This window comes from Phasianus colchicus, chromosome 1, assembly GCF_987193195.1.
Source record: "Phasianus colchicus chromosome 1, bPhaCol1.hap1.1, whole genome shotgun sequence".
NCBI lineage: Eukaryota > Metazoa > Chordata > Aves > Galliformes > Phasianidae > Phasianus > Phasianus colchicus.
Window position 1 is genome coordinate 71,522,216 of NC_143436.1, and position 14,365 is coordinate 71,536,580.

The following is a 14,365-nucleotide window of genomic DNA, read 5'->3' on the forward strand; positions in this document are numbered from 1 at the left end:
AGGCACACACAGTCCAGCAGATTTCTGCAGTGTGTGGACAATAACCTTCTGATACAGGTGATGGAGGAGCCAATGAGGAGAGGTGTGATGCTAGACAGTGCTCTTTAAAACAAGGAAGGACTGGTTGGGAGTGTAAAGCTTGGGGGCAGCCTTGGATGTAGCAATCATTAGATACTGGAGTTCAGGATTTTATATGAAAGAGGAGAGGCAGTAAGTAGGATTGCAACCCTGGATTTCAGGAGAGCCAATTTTGACCTCTGAACACCTTCTTTGCATCAGTCTGTATTTCTAAGACTGTCTTTAGGGAATCCCAAACCCTGGAGATAAGAAAGAGAGTCTGGGGAAAGAAAGCCTTCTCCTTGGTTGAGGAGTTTCTGGTTAGAAATCATTGAGGCAAACTGCACACACAAATCCAGGGGCCCTCATTGGATGCGCCATGAATATTGAGGGAGCTGGCAGAAGTGATTGCCAGGCTGCTCTCTTGAAAGGTCATGGTGAATGAGAGAGATGCCTTACCTCCATCCCTCCATCCAAGGCGATGGAACAGCTTATTCTGGATGTCATCTCCAAGCAAGTGAAAGAAAAGGAGGTTATCAAGAGTAGCCAACATGAATTCACCAAGGGAAAATCATGCTTGACCAGCATGGTAGACTTCCATGATGTTGTGACCAGCTGGGTAGATGAGGGGAGAGCAGTGAATGTTGCGTACCTTGACTTCAGCAAGATTTTTGACACTGTCTCTCACAACATCCTTGTAGGTAAGCTTAGGAAGTGTGGGATAGAGGCATGGACAGCGATGTGGTTTGAGAACTGGCTGACTGGCAGAGGGTTGTGATCACTGACACAAAGTCTGACTGTAGGCCTGTAGCTACTGGTGGTCCCCAGGGGTTGGTCCTGGGTCTAGTCTTGTTCAGCATCTTCATCAATTATCTGAATTAAAGGATAGAGTGCACCCTCAGCAAGATTGCGATATAAAGCTGGGAAGAGTGGTTGACACACCAGAAAGCTGGGCAGGCTGGAGTGTCAGGCAGAGAGGAACCTTATGAGGTACAACAAGGACAAAAGCAGAGTCCTACACATGGAGTAATAATTGCAAACATCAGTACAGGCTAGAGGCTGACCTGCTGTTCTGAGCTGTGCAGAGAATCTAGGTGTCCTGGTGGACAACAGGTCGACTGTGAGCCAGCAGTGTGTTCTTGTGGCCAGGAAGGCCAATGGTATCTTGCGATGCCTTAAAAAGAGTGCAGCCAGCAGGCTGAGAGAAATTCTCCTCCCCGTCTACTCTGCCCTCGTGAGGCCACATCTGTATCCTGTTCAGGACTCTTCAGTTCAAGAAAGACAGGGAGCTTCCATGGAGAGTCCAGCAGAGGGCATCAAAGGTAATCAGGGGGCTGGTGCATTTTCCTTTTGAGGAAAGGCTAAAAGATCTGGGACTCTGGGACTCTTCAGCTTGGAGAAATGTGAGAAGGGATCTTATCAATGCTTATAAATATCTAAAGCGTGGGAATCAAGTAAATGAGGCCAGGTTCTTTTAGGTGGTGCCTAGCAACAGAAAAAAAAAAAAAAAAAAGGGGAGGGGCAATGGGCACAAATTGGGGCATAAGAAGTTCCATACAAACACGTGGAAAAACTTTTTTAATGTGAGGGTGACAGAGCACTGGAACAGGTGCCCCAGAGCAGTTGTGGATTCTTCTTGTCTGGAGATATTCAGAACCCACCTGGATGCTTTCCTGTGTAACCTACTGTAGAGAACCTGCTTTAGCAGGGGAGTTGGACTAAATGATCTCCATAGGCCCCTTCTAACTCCTACAGTTCTGTGATTAATTTATTTCTGAGCAAGATCAGAAAAAAAAAAGTTTTCTTCATGATAAGCCAAATTTTGTGTAAATTTTGTAGTGTCCTCTCTTTCTGTTGCCAGAACAAACGCAGCTCTCTTCCACATCCTTTGTGACTGCTGCACACCCCTCACTAAGTCCTTAGTATCTCCAGAGGAAGTCTTCATTCCTTTATGTTCTCTAAACCTTTTGTCACCTACAATACTCTCTTCTCTCTTTCATGTTTCCTGCCTGCTGAATAGGAAAGAGCACATGTTTTAGCTGACTCAGGAGTATGATTCTAATATTGATAGGCTGAAAATAAAACCTAATGCGTGTAATAGTGAAAATGCTTCATTAATTTATGGCAGTGCATTTGTCATCCCTATTATACAGTAGCAATCATATAAAGTCCAGACAAAATTTTAGGAGGTATCTGAATTCCCAGCATTTTTACTTCAGGTTCTAAAAATGATGAGTTATGGGCAATTGTTTAATTTACTTCCTCCTTGTATTCTATAGTGATAAAAAGAATCAGTAATTTCAAACACTTCTTGCAGTGTTTAGCCCTTTCCTTCTTTTATATATGTGTATGTTTAGTTACTTTTAAAATAAATCAGTGAGCAACTGTAAACAAGTGGTTTGTTTCAGTTCCTGTAAAGAGCCTCCTAATTTTATAAGATTTCTTAAAATCTAATTAGGTGGTGGTCCCTGCTCTCAGCAGTGCAGAGACACAGGATCCAGTTATGTCTGCTCGTGCTTTGTTGGATATCAGCTTCAATCAGATGGTGTCAACTGTGAAGGTAAAAGAACTGAAAACATGTCCTTGATGATTAACAACACATTTATTTTAAAAGAGCAAGAATAGAATTAAAGAAAAAAAAATCCAGTCGGAAGAGATCAGAATATTCTTACACAGACTTATCCCAGATGGGGAAGGATGTGAGATCCTTAAAAAGTTTGTTTAAATAGAATGTTGGAAATAGTTTGAAGGTGAGATGTTAAATCAGTAGAGCAAGTGGAGGATTCAGAGTAGAAAAGACGGAGGAAATCTTGAGCTTTTTATTGTGAGTAACAAAAGCCTGTTTTCTTTTACTGTAGTAAATGATAAGACAGATGAAATAGAGTAGAATTGTTCAGCTTGCTGACAGAAAGTTTGAAAGTTGTTGATACTATTAATCACAGGGGAATACTTGAGCTATTCAATAACAAAAGGTGTTACTCATCAGGAGTGCCTTTTTCTCTCATTAACTGAAGATGGAGTCTGAGTAAGTAGATCTGATACAAAATTCAGATTATAAATAAGATACTGATGATTGGTCAAATTAACACTAGCCTAGTGTGAAATGTTTTTCAGTATCTAGAAAGTAGGAAGTGGACAGTTGCAGTCTGTGGGTTGAGCGGTCCCTAGGCCATGTGTGGGTGGGATCCAGAACAAAGTCAATCTTTCTGAAAGTTTGCCTCATTCATGAAGTCACTCTAGTTTTCTGCTACTGGACACAGCCAGATAGTTGATGGTAGTTTGCTCTCGTTTAGTACAACTTCTTTCCATTCTTAAATACAGTGAGCCAGCAGTTATTGATCCTGTTAACAGTGGGGTCAAAATGTCTTTACTGACTAACACTGAGAACACAGATGAGCAGCCATGTTGTGAGCTTGAGCCGAATCCATACAATTCTTTGCATCCTTATAATGCTCAAAAATAATGACTGCTTGAAGGTATGCCCACTACTAACTTTTCACCTGATCTTTTCTCAGGGATTTTTTCTTTTTTTTTAATTCACTCTCATTTTTTTGTTTGTTTGTCTCTCATTTTGCATATTCTAGATATTAACGAGTGTATCACTGGGACACACAGCTGTGGGATTGGACAAACTTGTGTCAATACATTAGGATCTTTTCGTTGTCAGCGGGACACGAGCTGTGGAACTGGTTATGAGCTAACTGATGACAGTCGTTGCAAAGGTATGTCCTGAGCAGAGAAACTAATGTCTTCCAGACTTGTGTAAAAAGAAAGAAAAAGTGAGCAGGTGTTTCAGTTTCAAAATGCTAAGGTGGTAGATGCAGCCTTTGTCCTCAGGAGGTTTAAATTTGTTACAGAGGGATTCAGTTCTTAAACAAAATATTCTCAAGGATGTAAAACTTGAGAAAAAAAAGAAAAAAAAAAAAAGTTAAAGCTGGTGTTGTTGACAAGCTATATTTGAAAAAAAAAGGGGTAAAAAAGTCTTTTTATTTATTCCATAAATGACTGATTCCAAGTTGCATCTAACTCAAAGTATACAGCTAGTAAACTCCATTTGTTGTAGAATTGATTTTCACCATGAAGAAGTATGTTCCTCTAGAGCTTAGAATTGTTTAAAAACAGACTATAATTTCGTTGCATTGAGTAAGTGAACTTAGCCAGAATTCTGGGTAAGCTTTTATTATAGGAGCTGATCAGTGAAGTGTAATAGAGTGTGGGGATGGGCGAGAACAGAAATAAAAAGAACTGATGAACAAACTCCAACAGAAAACCCCCCAGATATGCAGACAATAATTTTCAAAGTATTATGGTCTAACTTTGCTCCCTTTCAAGTAAAATTTCTACTGATGTAAGTTACATCGATTTTAGGCCAACAAGTTGCTTACCAGCAAGTATTAACAATATTTCTGTGATGGAAAAGTGGGAGTACAGCCATTAAATTATGCATGCTGTTAGCTTTAGAAATTTCCTATCTGGATAAGATATGTTAATAATGTTAATTATTAACATTATGCTAATAGTAATGAAAATAGAAGAGGAATGATATTAGACTATAATTTTTAAAAGCCTCGTAAAATGACATGGAAAATACTTGTCTCATTACTGAATTGAGGAACATGTAAAACTCTGCTGATTTATCCCAATTCAGTATTAAATCATCAGAAATTTTAAGCAGGCTCCATAATTATTTTCTGAATCTCACAGGATTTAGCAGTTTGCCTCTCCTGTTTTGTCCACTGTATTGGTGGGAAAGATAAGGCATCCTATAGCTAGGAATTGCCTTCATTTTAATAATTTCAGGAAATTTCTTCCAATTGAAGGTGGCAGACACAAAATTTTATTTGCATATGGACTAGGCTACATTCCTGGATAAAGCCTTGTTACTCCTCATCTGTTTTGTCTGAAAGATAACTTATTCACAAATATTTGTTTTCTATGATGAAGTAGAATGGAATATTAAAGTATACAGAAATCATATGCATTTTAAAGCAGAATAATTTAAGGAGACCTTAGTATGGATGAGAATCAAGGCCAATCAATTCCCTTTTGAAAGAAATGAACAACGTCTACATTGAGTTGAATGTTAAAATTAACTCTTGGACATCTAATTAAGTTGCACTGACTTCAATGTCAAGCCTATGCATAAGCACAGTGCTGAAGCAAGAGTGAACACTACTGAACATGGTGCTTCAGATGCTCTATAGTAATTTTGAACCTTTTAGTTGTGAGAGTGTGCAGTGCTATAGAAACACATACACACACCTATATGTTTTTTTCCTGAGATTCTGTTTTAGGCAACAGTTCAAATTGATTCACTGTTCATTGCAATGAATTGCACAAGATGTGCTGTGGCTTTAATCTGTGTGACTTTTTTAACTGTGTGTTGTATTTTGAATGTGTTGCAAATGTTTGTCACGCTCCTAACAATTTTTTTTTGTGATGTACCAGATATTGACGAATGTGAGACTGGTACTCATAACTGCCCCCCCGATTTTATCTGTCAGAATACTCCAGGATCTTTCCGTTGCAGACCCAAGCTACAGTGCATGAATGGGTTTATACAAGATGCTCTAGGCAACTGTATTGGTAAGATATTCTCTTATCTCAGCGAGTGCTTAAGTGCTGCTTATGAGATAAATTATAGCTTCACAGGGTAAGTTCTGAGCTTCTCAAGTCATTCTTTATGTGCGTATGTATTTTTCTATTATGTGTTTTTTCTCTTTTTTAAAGATATAGGTTGGTCCTGCAGGTAAAATTTGCAGACAAAACCCTTCTAGATACGAGTTAAATACTGAATCTATGAGATTTAAGTACTTAAATTACATGGCTGTGTTTGAATTTTCGTTGTCTTTGGGGATTTTATCTGGAAAAGGAAAATCAGGAAAAAAAAAGTGATGTGTATGATCTCCAACCATCCAAAAGATTTTAGCTCAAGCTTAGTATAAAAACTGTAAGTTATGATATCCTCTGTGGAAACTTTGTTTATACTAGCATGCAGAAGTTCTACAGGTATATATGTATATGTAGGTCTTAGTAGACCTATCCTGCTTACGAAGAATCTTACTGTGTACTGGTGATGGGCTGGTTATAATACACTGTAGAGAGAACTTTTATTTTAATGACTGCTTATAAACTGTGCTAGTGCCTTGTTTCCAAGACCTGTCAAATTATTGTGAGGCTTCTACAAAATAGAATTAGAACCTTATTGTAAATATGTTACAATTACTACTTTCCAGCAGACTCTAAATGAAATTGTCTCCTGACCTACCAGTCTATCAGTTACTCCCTTAAGTATTATTTTCAAGTCTCAACCTAACTAAATTACCCCAGCGGCGAAGCATGTTTTGAACTTGTGGAACTGGCTGAGCAGCAGCAGCTGCCAGTTGTAGCTCACTGCCATGTTTTCCTGACCATCTCATACTCTGCAGCACTGAAATCCAACACCGGCAACACTGATGCTGAAAACAAAATTGAAGCCTTTAAAATGAAGGCAGCTGATGACTGTGTACAATAAACTCTTTGAAGACATGCATCTGCCACAGGTAGCACTAGATCTGTAGCTGTAGGAGTTAGCATTCCCAAACTGACATTAGTAAAGCCACACCAATTTGCAGCAGTAATAGTTACATCCCCTGAAATAAAATAATCACCAAAACAATTTTACAGATGGATTTTACAAAATATGAATCAAGGGCTTCCCTATGTGGCAGTAGGAAGGAAAAAGAATGAAAAAATTACTGCCTTTCCAGCAAAGGAGTACTTTGCTTAATACCACACCAACTGGAAAACAGTAACTCTTCAGCAGTTAGCAATGCCACAGTACAAAATGTCTCAGTGATGTAGGGAGAAAAATTTTAGGCTAAGTACACACATGAAACTGGACATTGCTGAAGGTTATGAGACACAGGTTCATACACTCCCAAGCAGTGACTGTCCTACAGACTTCCAGATCACAGATACATTAACATTTCAGTTTGATGAAGGTTGTCTCCTGTAGCCAATGATTTCTCACTCTGAAACTCCTTTTCCCCAAACTAATAGCATGTTGCTAAACTTGGTTAACAGCAAGTTCCCTGTTTTCTTAGGTAGATACATTGCACTAGATCACACTCTAGTATAGATTAGTTTCATCTCATTACATATTCTGGGGTCTTACTTTTTAGGCTTTATTTTTAATAGGCAAAGGGTATCTGTGTCACAAACTGATGTCTAGTTTGTAAAAAGATAAATAGTGGAGGGATGCATAGTCTTTTGGATACATACAAGAGTTCTTTAAGTTCTTTCATGTTTATATGGATAGCCTCTTATAAGACAAGGCAAAGTATCTATGGTGAATACCTAGTTGAGCTGATAAACTCAGTTTTTGGTCATCTCTTTGGGCTTTTAGGGGAGACTTTCAGAGGCTTTTAAATAAATACAAATTCTATACCCAATTTCCACTGCTTTTCCATATTTCTCCCAGTCTTAATCACATAGACTAAATTACATAAATTTGTGCTTTTCCATGAGTAGAGCCTTTCAGACCATGAAGCATGTAAGAAACATGTTCAGGCAGCAGATTATTACATGAACTTGTTGTGCTCTTGCAGATATTAATGAATGCTTGAGCACCAACATGCCATGTCCAGCTGGTCAGATATGTATCAACACTGATGGCTCATATACCTGTCAGCGAATCTCACCCAGCTGCGGCCGAGGTTATCATCTCAATGAAGATGGAACAAGATGTGTAGGTAAGTAACAGTTCTGAAAAATAAAACAGTTTAAAGGAAATGAACCACACCTTTTTATATTGGCCTGTTTCTTGAAGTCTACCCAAAGTTTTTCTTGTTTCTACAATCAACTCTTGACCCTATTCTTTCCATCATAACAGTCCCAGCACATAAAAAATAACAAAGATCCTCTCTGTCCTTCAAATAACTCATAAAACTCTATATGCTGAGAAGAATTGAAGTGATGATCACCCCTGCAAAATGACATTATCAGTGGCCCACCTGCCACTTGATGTCTCTCAGAAGATAGTCAAATACAGTTGAAAGGCATACATGCCTTGATCTAGCATTTAGCTAAAGTGGCTTTTTCAATGAGAGGTGTTCTGCATGTGTTTTTAATTATTGTAAATGTTTATCAAAGTAACTGACTGTGGTCCTCTGACATCTTACCTTAGCTAAAGAATTGTTCCATGAATATTGAGTATCCCTAATAAAATAATTTTGCACCTGATTTCCTCCAAAAACTATCTATTTTTCTGATTATTTTTACCTTGCAAGTTCATTAATATTTGCAGCACAAGTGCTAGTTGTTTACCTGGTTCAGTAAAAATTTTCCATTCGAAAGTTTGCATGTATTTCTCTGATCTTCTTATTGAAGCTGGTAGTTTGATCAGTCTTCCTTTCTGTTTCAAAACACTTTACAACTACCACTGAAGGAAGCTTGTGACACGCTTGTAAAGCAGAAAGAATTTATGCTTTATTTTATAGATGAAAGGGGCACACAAATATGCATCTGAAATAAGGGCTAACATGTTGCTTTTTTCTCAACTTGCATGCTCGTAAGTATACTTCCAATCACTTCTCTTTTTTTAGATGTGGATGAATGCTCATCTTCTAATCAGCCATGTGGTGAAGGACATGTTTGTATAAATGGACCAGGCAATTACCGCTGTGAGTGCAAGTCTGGCTATTCTTTTGATGTCATCAGTAGAACCTGTATTGGTAAGTTGCACCTATTAACAATGGCATTTTAAAAAATGAACCTGTGTAAAAAAAATTATTGCTCTCTGCATAATCTTTTTCATCTGAAAGTAAAATGGACTTCTATATTGTTTATATAAATCTAATACCATACTATAAAGATACTGATACTTTAAAGGGAGATGTATTAGTATTGTCAACGTGTACTCAATTACATTGTTATAAGGTAAGATTATGAGAGTGCATGTGATTTTTTTCTGTGATATTTTAACAAGCACTTAGAGCAAAACATTCCTTTGAAAGATCAAAGTGACTTTCTTTTTTATACAGTTAATTCAGTTGTGCACCGGGATTCTTCTAAATGAGTATTTTGAGCAATTCCTTCCTTTTCTATCAAGGAAATTTACATCTGGAAAATAAAAATCAAACTCAAGACCACATTATCATCCAGAGTACTACTGTAGGGAAACCAGACAATCCACAGATCTTTGTATGTATTTATCATTGCAGATATCAATGAATGCAGACGCTATCCAGGTCGCCTTTGTGCTCACAAGTGTGAGAATACTCCTGGTTCCTACTACTGCACTTGTACCATGGGATTCAAACTTTCATCTGATGGCAGGTCATGTGAAGGTACTGCTGTCATATGTACTGACCATGTAGTGTGAGATGTAACTGTTGTCGTTCAGCTATTTTTTTTTGATTTTAGCTCACATGACTGCACTTGAACGGCATGATAAATAACCCATTTGGTGCCTTTGATTACGTGAAGGCTGTTATGGTTAATCAAAGCCACTGCAGTCCACAGTTCCAATATATTGCTGTTTGGCTAAATGATGTGACCAGTTCTTCACAATCAGTGTTGCTGATACCCGGAAGTAAAAATGCAAGTGTGTTGCTAATGAGTCCCACCAAGTCACACACCTTGAAGGACAGCGGGAAACAGATAGCACATAGTAGCTTATACTGCCAGACCCTGTTGAGAGTAATACATCCAAAGCCCATTACTTCCAGTTATTTTTTCAAAGTTTTGCTTCAGTCCTATAACAGGAGTGACAAATATATCAAGAAATTTGAGTATCACACATTTAATTTTGCATTTCAGATTTAAATGAGTGTGAGAGCAGCCCCTGTAGTCAAGAGTGTGCCAATGTGTATGGCTCTTATCAGTGTTACTGCCGACGTGGCTTTCAACTTAGTGACATAGATGGAATTTCATGTGAAGGTAAGAACTGTTTTTGCAGATAGAGGATGAGTTAGCATTTTTTATTCACGCCAAAACATACATAAACAGTTCCATGCAATCTTAATTGTTGCATTTTAACATCTGATTCTTCTTGGTATTTTCCTGTGAAACACCGAAACTGTACTTAATGAAGATCTTCCATCCATGTCTTAGTCTAGAAGTACCTGTGCTTGCAAGGTATCATTTTGTTGTTTACAATGAACTGTATCTTTGCATACTCTTCTATCTTATCAGAATTTTTTTTTTTTCTGATCAGCAAACAATTTCTCGTCTTCAGGAAGTGAAAGTACAACCATGTTTGTGTATTACATTATATTACTATATAGTATTTTATATATCTTCTTTTTGTGGCTTGCTCTGAACGAATGTTTAAGCAAGCTTTGTTCAAATACTAGAAAGATGTGGTTGGCACCCAGCTGACAAGATCTTGAAAGCACAAATCAGATGTCTAGGATTTACTAGACAGTAAGACCTCGGGCAAAACATCTAATTTTCTCTTTTATAAAAATAGAGATAATACTGTTCTCTCTCTCCCTATAGTAAAATTGTTCAATAATGCGTCAACGTAAAGTGTCACTACACATATACAAAACAAAATCAGACTGCCTCTTGGACATTTATATTGATTTTAATTTTCATTCCTCCATTTATTCTTGACACCCTTTATTGATTAGAACCACCCTTATTTGATTTTTTTTTTCCTTACCCCAAACAAGAATAGTGTTTGAACCTCACAGCATGAATACCATACACGTGTTGTTGGTTGAACATGATGTAGACATAGTAAATTAACACTGTTTTCTTCTTGCAGATATTGATGAATGTGCTTTACCTACTGGAGGTCATATCTGTTCTTTTCGGTGTATTAATATTCCTGGGAGCTTTCAATGTACTTGTCCCTCCACGGGTTACAGGTTGGCACCCAATGCACGCAATTGCCAAGGTACGTCCCTGTAGCTTCAGGGAAACTTAACTGTGGGGGGACTGTGGGCTTCTGAAAAGTTTTGAGAAGGTTTTAAATTTTAAAATGCTCCTTTCCTACAAGTTTATAGGCAAAGTAATCAATACCAATTTGAAATCTGTAGAGACTAATATTTTATAAAAAACAAATAAGAGCTTATAAAAATTTCTATAGAATTCCTATAGAGTGGAGTAAAAATCTTCTACCTAAATTAAAGAATTCTAACCAACTCAATGAAGACTCCCACGGTGAAATGAAGTAAATAAGTTTAATTGTCAAAAGGAAATATGATCATGCTATGGACATTTCATCAAATATTTAGGTCTTGTCCACTTAGTGGCACTGCTGCTCTTCCTTTTCTTGTTCTTGCCTGTTGTTTGGGTTAGTTTTCTTCTTTTTTGTTCTCCTGCCATTGCTACCCAATCCTGTAATAGTGCTTAATTGCACCCCATATTCTGTTGTACATAATATGATACTTTCATCATCTGGCACCAGCAAATAGAGGAAAAGCATGTATTTAACCCACTCTTCTTTTTCCATTTGGCAGATATTGATGAATGTGTTACAGAAACTCACAACTGCTCTTTCAATGAGACCTGCTTTAACATCCAGGGAGGGTTTCGCTGCCTGTCTTTGGAATGTCCAGAAAATTACCGCAAGTCTGGAGATACGTAAGTACTTTCCTTTTCAAGGTACAATCTTCTGGGGTGACTCTCCTTAATGTCACACTAATGCTGACTGAATATGTAAGGGATTCTGGCAGATGTTATTGGTAGGCTTACACTGTACTTTGCACACACTCGTATCTCTTTTTCATAGTCCTGTTTCAGCCCCTTTAAAAGTCACCACGTGTCAATTGTTTGCATTGTAATGATCTTTAGAGGCATAAAATGATGTTCTCTCTCTAGGTGCCTTGTCTGTTAGGAGAGTTATGTTCAGCTACGAAATTCTGACTGAGGGTGAACCTCAGTTTTTGCTTATATTACACTCCAGTGACAGTCATCTTTTATACTGTCTCTTAACCTAGGTTAGTGAAAATCTATGCATTCTGGTTTCTAAAATAGGAGAAATAGAAATGGGAGGAGAGGCAGCTGGCAGCTGCTAGCAATGTGGAGAAGTTGCAAAATATCAGTAGCATAACTATATGGCTGATGCAGATGGCTATTTTTCCACCTGTCCCATGGCTTTATGGCCACCATGTACTCCAGATGTTTTTTAGGAGGCTGCTCAACATTCTTCTAATGTGCACCATACCCAGGTAAGTGTATGCATCAGCTGGAGAGGAAAGCTAATAAATCACATTGGTCATCAGCCTGCTATTGCTCTTCATGGTGTTCATATATCCACAGTCCCTTTGAGGAAGTTGAGTATTCTGTACTTTCACTGTAGAATAAAACTGGTGCTTATCTTACTCTGAGAGATTTTGTGGACTTATTTAGATTCCATTTAAACCTTAAGCTGTAAAATGCCATGTAAGTAGTTCAGCAGATGTATTTGATAAGAATGTTATAGAAATTCATTGTATAAAAACAGGTTTTTATAAAATATTCTTCTATTTTAAAAGGCATCAGTAGTAATTAAATTTTAAATTACTTTTGTCACTTTTGTAAACAAGAAGTGTCTCATGACATGAATGGACTGTTTATTATCAATATATTCAAAAAAAGTCATTTGCAATGGGCCACTAAGCAGAATTAGCAGATATTCACTCTTGCAGAGATCCTAGGTTCATTCTATGAAATAGATATAAATACACACTCCATTTTCATCTTGTTGGGTTTTTTTTCTATATTTTTATGTATTGAAAGTGTTGAAAGTAACGGCTGTCTGAGAAGTTAAGGATCTTTTTTGGAAGTAATAGAATGTCTGAATTGTTTTTCTGTCTGGGTTGTAACAGCTCTGTAATGGCTTACTCTGCCTAACTCAAACAGATTAATAGGGAGAAATTCTTCTGATGTGCCAAGACTATAATTAGGCAGTGAGTCAGACACAAATCCTGTAGCTACTCAGTAAAGTTCTAATTATTTTAATTATTTTAATTATTATCTTCTTGAATTTATTAGGCTTTCTCCTCTCAGCAGCTGCAGACACAGATCCTAAATGTGTTGTCAAAAAATGTCATTTCATCAATGAAAGAGAGTACAAGTATATTATCCTTATTGCAAGAAGTCCAGGTTAGTTTAGTGGACATGCTGGTAAGCCAAAATGAGATTATTATACCAGCACGCCTGAATCAAGGTGTATATATCGGGTTACCTTGTTTCCACTGGAGATTAGTTCCTTAGGATAGCTCTTTACCACCTTTTCTACATCCAAGCTAGTTTATACATTCTTGAATCATTTATTTTTTAGCATATATGAGGCAACGTACCTGATAGCTAACTGATCCTTGTTAGCCTTTGCACAATAATGGCATTAAATAACTTTTTCACCTAACCTTGTGCCAAGACTCTAAAATCAAAATGGTTGGCTTCTTGTAACACCTACCTATTATTAATACTAGTTTCCTCTCTTTCATTCAAAACACATTCCAATTTCACTAATTTGGCATATCATAAGAAAGACAATGCATTTTCCATTCCTATCAAGTTGGCACCTCACAAGACTTTTTATTCTATGCCCCTAATTTTCTTTTGATCAGCTATAATTTAATGAGTCTCAGTCCTTCAAACAAAAGTTTTTTGAATCTAATTTTTCCTTAAAGTCCTTATCTACAGGCAACAGTTGTCAGTGATCTAAAAATTCCGTACCTAATACCTTTGAAGCAGAGATTTTTGCATCTTGGCTATAGCAAAGATGTTTGCCACTGGGTGATGTAATTGCAGGATTGTCAGAAGCTACAGGCTGAAAGCTCAGAATGGTGGACAGATATGCTCTGCTTTGTGAGCAAACACTCTGTGTAAGATTCCCTGGAGACCAGCAAAGTGCCTGGCATGGTGTGGTCCGTAATGTAATAACTTTTAACTTTTTGAAAGTCATAACACTTTTGCTTAAATTCTATCTGGTTGTTGTTTTTTTTTTCTTAGAAACCCATAGGCTTGGTAATTTTCCAAGGATAATTATGACTTACTACTCCTCACAATAGGACTTAACGTGCTGCACTGCCCTTGCCAAACACTTCTTGTTATCAAATTGCATAACAATTAAATTCCCTTTATGTGACACTGAAGTCAAACATTTGTAATATTTAAGCCAAGAAAAATAGTAGTAAAGATAAAGAAGAAGTTATGGTGGTGTGTGAAAAAAATGTATGCTGCACTGAGCCAGATTGGGAAATATTTTCATATTTTAAACCTGCCTGTGTATTACTAAGGTTGTCTGTCTCTTCTCATTATTAATACCGGCTTTTAATTGCTTAGAAAGATGCCAAAATGTAACCAACGTCTGAAATTTTACATGCCAGGT

The 14,365-nt window shown here is 37.3% G+C and overlaps 1 protein-coding gene across 2 annotated transcripts in view; it reads left to right on the forward strand.

Moving 5' to 3' along the window:
• The window catches only part of FBLN1 (fibulin 1), an 84,320-nt gene that overhangs the window by 34,625 nt on the left and 35,330 nt on the right, over window positions 1-14,365 (forward strand). For both annotated transcript variants that reach the window (XM_031597247.2, XM_031597245.2), the window contains exons 6-14: window positions 2,516-2,617; window positions 3,642-3,779; window positions 5,506-5,643; window positions 7,647-7,790; window positions 8,643-8,771; window positions 9,261-9,386; window positions 9,859-9,978; window positions 10,811-10,942; window positions 11,508-11,631. In XM_031597247.2, the coding sequence (XP_031453107.1) occupies window positions 2,516-2,617; window positions 3,642-3,779; window positions 5,506-5,643; window positions 7,647-7,790; window positions 8,643-8,771; window positions 9,261-9,386; window positions 9,859-9,978; window positions 10,811-10,942; window positions 11,508-11,631 (1,153 nt within the window). The remainder of the gene's footprint in view (window positions 1-2,515; window positions 2,618-3,641; window positions 3,780-5,505; window positions 5,644-7,646; window positions 7,791-8,642; window positions 8,772-9,260; window positions 9,387-9,858; window positions 9,979-10,810; window positions 10,943-11,507; window positions 11,632-14,365) is intronic.